The 6,233-nt window shown below is 47.6% G+C and overlaps 1 protein-coding gene across 1 annotated transcript in view; it reads right to left on the bottom strand.

The window, feature by feature from the left end:
• PLPPR5 (phospholipid phosphatase related 5) overlaps nt 1-4,606 on the bottom strand; it is a 110,032-nt gene extending 105,426 nt beyond the window's left edge. Inside the window, exons 1-2 of the mRNA XM_054691853.1 lie at nt 4,380-4,606; nt 909-918 (exon numbers count right to left, since the gene is read on the bottom strand). Coding sequence (XP_054547828.1) covers nt 909-918; nt 4,380-4,606 — 237 coding nt within the window. The remainder of the gene's footprint in view (nt 1-908; nt 919-4,379) is intronic.
• Nucleotides 4,607-6,233: the final 1,627 nt, after the last annotated feature.

Raw genomic sequence — 6,233 nt, forward strand, 5'->3', positions numbered from 1 at the left:
CTGCCACGTCCACACCTTGTGACATAATGCCCTTGGGATAGCAGCAGCAGTGACATCCCTCAACTTTAGAATAGGGGGTTTCCTGGATGCCCACAAAAAAATATTAGAGGTGTACTCTCACCCACAGACCTGCCCTGCTCGATGCTGGTTTTCTCTGTCTTGGTTGTGAGGCGCTTCCTCTCCTTCAAATCATCTGTGTCATTCAAAGATCAAAGGAACAAAAGCTAATAGTGGCCACTGTATCCAAATGCAAGGAGCAGAAACCATTGCCATCACCACTTCTTCTAATTAATCAAAACCAAAGCTCACTAATTAAATTAGTATGCGTGAATGTGAATGTGCTTGGCCAAGGCTGTATAGGTCAAACTGAACAGTACCTGTTTTCCAAGAGTTTATGAACCATGTCATCTTTGCAAATGAACCCAAATGATAAGCGTTTTCAGAAAATACAATTAAAATAATTGTATTTAATAGTACACAACAGACTTGGGGATAAAGAATTTTAAGTGATCTTACATAATCATTTTAAAGACAGGAGATCCCTGCCCAGTCCTCCCAGTATCCTAAAACACCACCCAGCATCCTGTTTCTACACAATTACCAACAAATTAAGAAAATTCTGACCCTGGTATTCCAGGTCCCATCAATGAGACCTTAGTCTTCTTCTTCAGCTATACACCCCTCTGTCCCCTGAGCCCCATTCTTAGAAACAAGAAAGAGAATCATTATTTTAAAAGTACAGTCTGCATTTTCTACTCCCAAGGGGTTGTTCACATCCTTGCTTCTGTAATGTCCTGACTCAAAATACTTTTCAGCTTCTCCTTCAAGTCATTTCTCACATGCCACAATTTTCTTCATGAAGCCTTTTCTTCGCCCCTCAATGAAAACGATCTCATCCTCTTGTGAACCACCAAAGGTCTCTGCAAGATATTTCTATATCTCTATCTATGTCTCTATATAGATATGTATAATGCTTTTGTTATGGTTATTTATATTAATGTCTTTGGCCTATTTACCTAATTTCCCAAATTAGGCTATAAACGTCACAGGCTCTGACCATGGTTTTCTTTTGAGGTTGCCTTTGTCACATCTGCTTTACCTGATAAGGCGCTTGCAGCACAGGAATTCAACAAACATGTGCTGAATCATTATTTTATAAAGTTAATGACATAGGGATGCTTTATGAGGCATCAATAACAGACAAGGATGGCATTTACTTATTATTTACATTGCATACACTAACACTCAAAATCCTGTGTCTTAGGACTGTGAGGCTTAACAAGCTTAAATAAGTTGCTCAGGGTTACACATCAAGGACGGTTCCCTACTCAACAAGTAGCAGAATGTACTTTGAATGTGAATTCAAATTTATTAGACTCCAAACCTGAGCCCCAAGTTACCACTATATAAAAAATGATAAAATTGTAAAGACATATTGCTTTTAATATTTAAAAGATATATTGGTTTTAATTTTTAGATAAATACATTTAGCAAGGATGCGATGATAAAACTACAGATTATGGTAGTGAGTTCTACTTTTCAAAATTAATCTAAAGATTAGAATTGAGTTTGAGGGTTAGAAATATTATAAAGACCCTTTATCACTATAATCCAAGATTTGTGAGAAATGGAGAAAGAGACTAAGACATTTATTTAGAATGACTTAAGAGTACATGGAACTCATTTATTGTAATAGAAAAGGCACAGACTTGGGAATTTGACAGAGTGTGGTTAAAATTCTGATATAGTAGTTTTAGCCTTGGTCCTTGTATAAGGTATTTGATCTTTCTAAACCTTTCTAAGTTTTCCCAAATGTTTAGTGACAACAATAATTGCATTCATAGTTGATGTAAATATTAGTTGGCTATAAGGTATGCAACTCAACAGATGATGGACACTACTAATGGTATTATTAATAACAGTATTTTCATGTAAAGTGATTGTGTCAAGCCAGCATTCTTGATAGCAATAAAAAGGAGAAGTTACCATTAATGTCCCCAACTTATCACAGGGTGAGAGCATAATATTACTCAGAAGAGCAGGAGGAGAAACAAAGATCAAGAAGCACTACTATCGGGGCCTCCCCTGGTGGTGCAGCAGTTGAGTGCTGGGCTGCGAAGCTGCCCACAGCCTCTGCAGCGCCGGCTCAATCCCCGGCTACTGATGAGGGTCCCACATGGCACACAGACCTCTCCTGCCGTGCCCGCTGCTCCCCTTAGCAGTGTACTTCGTCAGTCTGCCTGTTCTGTTCCCCTCTCTGTCTCTGGTGAATTCTCTCACCCTCCCGTGCTTCTGACTGTACCCAGTGCTTGTATAAATAAATAAATCTTAAAAAAAATTAAAGAAGCACTACTATCTTCCCAAACCCAACACTTTCTCCTCTTAGACTGGCTCCAAAATTCTGTTTTGTACCTAAAAAATGGAAGGTCAAAAGATGGAAAACAAGTTGGATTCTCCCTTTTTAAATCACTCAACTTATATTCCAGAGGCCTGCCCCATGAGTCATCTCCCTCCCATCATCCTGCCATCATCCTGCCGAGAGCATGTTCTTTGCAAGTAGTAGAGGGAGCACAGCACTTGGCATTAGTCCTATGGGTATATACATACCCCGACCCCCAATGTATTTTCTGTCCCTTAGTGTTGTCCATTGTTAGCTGGAGAAAGTATCTCCTGGAAGGGCTGCTCTGAGAAATATATGTGCCTGTGACTACTCAGTTCCCAGCACAGAACAGGCACTCAATAATGACTAATCAATTCCTTCTCCCCTTCTAAGCAGAGAACAATCAAATTCTTTGGGCCAATATGTTCTTGTCTCTAACCAGCACCTGCCACCATGAATGGATGATTAGGATCTGAAAAGTGCTATCTCATTTAAATAAGACACAGACTGGTAATTACCAAGGGACAAGTTACAGACCCTATTGATTATGGTTGCAACCAAACCAGTGACCTGAAAGTTGAGTCTTTTTTTTTTTTTTAAGAACAAAAAAATATTTGAGAAAACATGCGCTGGAAAACCAACATCTGGAAAAACAAAAACGAAAAAAAGGCCCCATTTTTCTCTCTCTTGCAGTTTTTCAAATGGAGGATAGCAAGAGCACAAACATGAAGCTGGGTTTTGCATTTCTGACATATTTTAGTGACTCACAATTAAAACAACAAAACATTCTCTGGTGCAAAGTCTAACACTTTTCAAATGTGTATGCTGGCACTGAATTTGAACTCAACATCACAGTACCTGTGATAAAGTTTCCTTGAAGTTGCTAAGAAGTTCCTTGGTATTTTCATGGAATTCCATTGTGTGGTAGGAACTTTCTCATATTTTTGTATACTATTAAATAATTTCCCATAACAGGAAAGAAAACATGCTATCCAAATACAATAGATATGCTTAACATTCATTATTGTCATAACTGCAATTTAAACATTCCACCACTAAAAATAAAAGTTCCCTTTTCCATTTGTTTGAGAGAGGAAGGGGGGTAAGGGTAAGGCTGGAGAGAGAGTGAAGAGCAGTCTCACAGGAGTGGAACTTTAATATTTGACAATATTAAAAAGAAAACCATAACGCTTCCTTAAGAAATACCGATTCTCCGACCAAACTTTGCACCATATTCATATATGTAAACTATTGTGATTATCATCTTAATAGTTACATATGTATATGTGTATGAACACACACACACACAGAGTCCAAAAATCTGACAGCTTTTTCCAGTGAGCTCTAGAGGAAAGGACTTGAGCTGCCCAGGGAGGGAAGCAGCCTTTAAATAAATTTTGTGACTGAGCCACAGCTCCCGCTTTTCAGCAAGCACTGCTCCTGGAACCTCTTCCTTCAGTGCTTCTCCAATTCTTGCTTAGATATTTATTCCCTGGTTAGTTTCGCCTCATGGGCACCGCCATAAGACATAGAAGGAGGTGGCAAAATAGGAATCAGCTCTCTCGGGAAGCCCAATTCCCTTCCACACCCCAGCCACTGACCCTTTTCTCCCTCTCGCCCACCGCTGCTGCTCATTTTCCAGTCGCCAGCTGCGAGGAGGCAGCTGAAGCTGCAAGGCCACAGACTGGATGAAGTCAAGATTCATCCCCAGGGCTCCCCTTCTCCCCGGCGCCGACCCCCACCCTTTCCCTCCCATCCCCCTTCGGATCCCCAATACCGCAGCCACCTCGGGGAGCGCGTGGGTGGCCTGTGGGTTGAGATGGGGGCTCCTTTGCACCCATCCCTGACATGCATGCCCTGGAAGCCGGTCCTTGGGGAAGGGGCTCCCGCAAGTTGGAGGAACTTAGAAGGCACAAGCTGCCGCGCCCCGACCCTCCACGGGGCACCGACCCCGAAGACGCGGGCTGCAGGCGAGCACCCCGGGGCTTACCACGAGCACGGGACGCCGGCGGCCAGCGAGTAGAGCAGCACCGGGGGCACGGCGCTGCTGTCCTCCGGGCCCGGGTAGGGCTTGCGGTAGGCGCTGTCGTGGCAGAAGAAGCCTTGCACATTCACCGTGAACGTGTCCGTGTACTCGAAGTAGTACGCCAGCATCACCGTCCCTGCCATGATCACCATCTGGAAATAGAGCATGCTGCTGGTGAGCGCGGCGGGCAGCAGGGGCATGCACGCCTCCCGGGCCGGGCCGGGCCGAGCGGGCGGCGGGCGCGACGGGCCCCCTCCTGGGTGCGCCCAGGCAGGCGCCGGGGGCGCAGCGGCGAGGGCGGCCGGAGGACGAGGCGCGGGCGCAGGGCTGGAGCCGCCGGAGGACGAGGCGGAGGCAGGTCCGGGTCTCCAGGCGCCGGCTGGCTGCAGAGGAGGTGGCTAGGCTACCCCGGACGCACCCCCGCGCCCCTCCCCGCCCCCTGCCCGCCACTAGCGCCGCCCGCCCCGGTGCGGGGTCGCGAGGGAGGGCGGGGAGTCGGGGGCCACGGGCAGCGGCCGCAGCAGCGCCTGGAGAAAAGACTATTCGCGATGCTGCTGGTGAGCGCTGGGTCAAGCCCCCTGGCCCGCCTGGAGGAGCCGGCGACGGGGGGCCCGGCGGCGACACCTGTACCCCTCGGCGCTCGGACGCAGTGGAGGTGGAGAGCCTGCTCGCGGGGGAAGAACCCAAGGGAGCCGCGAGGGGGAGGGGAGGCAGTGGAGAAGGAGCTTCTAGAAACTCCCTTCCGAGGCGGCAGCTGGGCGCTTGGAGGAACCCGCACAACGCATGGGAAGATGCTGCGTGGACGTGTCTCTGGAGCGCAAACAGCAGGACTGCGCGAAGTGCCCGGCGCCGCGCCCGGAGTTCCCGCTGGATTCCTTGACCCGGCGCAGGACACGCGCCAGGGGGGGTTGGCGGGCGCAGTTAGGCTAGCATCGTCTCCGAGGATTCTCAGATTCGGGTCTCTTTGCCTCTCCTCCTGCTGCCCAAGGCTGGGTGTGGAGAAGGACAGCAGAGTTCAGCAGCTCCCAAAGCGTCCTCTGTACCACGGCCCCTTCCTCGCGCGTCTGTTCTCTGGCTCGGCTCAGGCTGCCTTTATGAGCTGCTTGGAAGGGGGAGGCATGGCAGGTTCCCGGGACCCAGCGGTGGCAGCCACCAGAGTGCAGAAAGGGGCCATTTGCCTCACTGGCTCTTTCCTGAGTTCCAGGGAACTGCTGGGATTCCCCAGAGGTCAACTGAGAACAACGTGGGCTCAGACCACATGCATTCAAAACACACCCATGCGTGGGTGAACACACGTGTGCGGGCGTATGTAAGCAGCTCCGGGGCTGCACATACGTGAAAGCCAGTTTTGTGATGCCATGTGGGGCCCTGAGTGCAAAGGACTGGGGGTTGGGGGTGAGGGAGCTGTCCTTAGAGCCTGACACTGCTCAATCCGATCCAGAGAGCAGGTGGGGTCCTAGTGCTTGAGGCTAGAAGATGGAAATACTCCCAGAGCTTTGCCCTTCTCATTAAGATGTAGAATTGCCATAGCAGGTTTCTGGAATGTTTATTCATTTCAGTAGGTCATAGCTTGATGATTTTGAGGTGGGTCTTTGTAGTGAAAAAAAGACATTGTTAGGCTAAAAATGCTGGTTCAAGCTGGCAAATGATGGGTAGTTTGGAGATGGTACCCTAAGGGTAATGTGAATTTCTTTAATGGAGAATACCTTATTCTCCACGTTATCACGAATAATTACTAAACTAAACGAATAAATAATCACTTAGCATTTACTGCATAGACACTACTAATCAATGCATCTATAATAGGCAATTTGGGCAGTGTGAGTA

Source organism: Talpa occidentalis, unplaced genomic scaffold, assembly GCF_014898055.3.
Source record: "Talpa occidentalis isolate TD23 unplaced genomic scaffold, MPIMG_talOcc4v2.1 talOcc4.9, whole genome shotgun sequence".
NCBI lineage: Eukaryota > Metazoa > Chordata > Mammalia > Eulipotyphla > Talpidae > Talpa > Talpa occidentalis.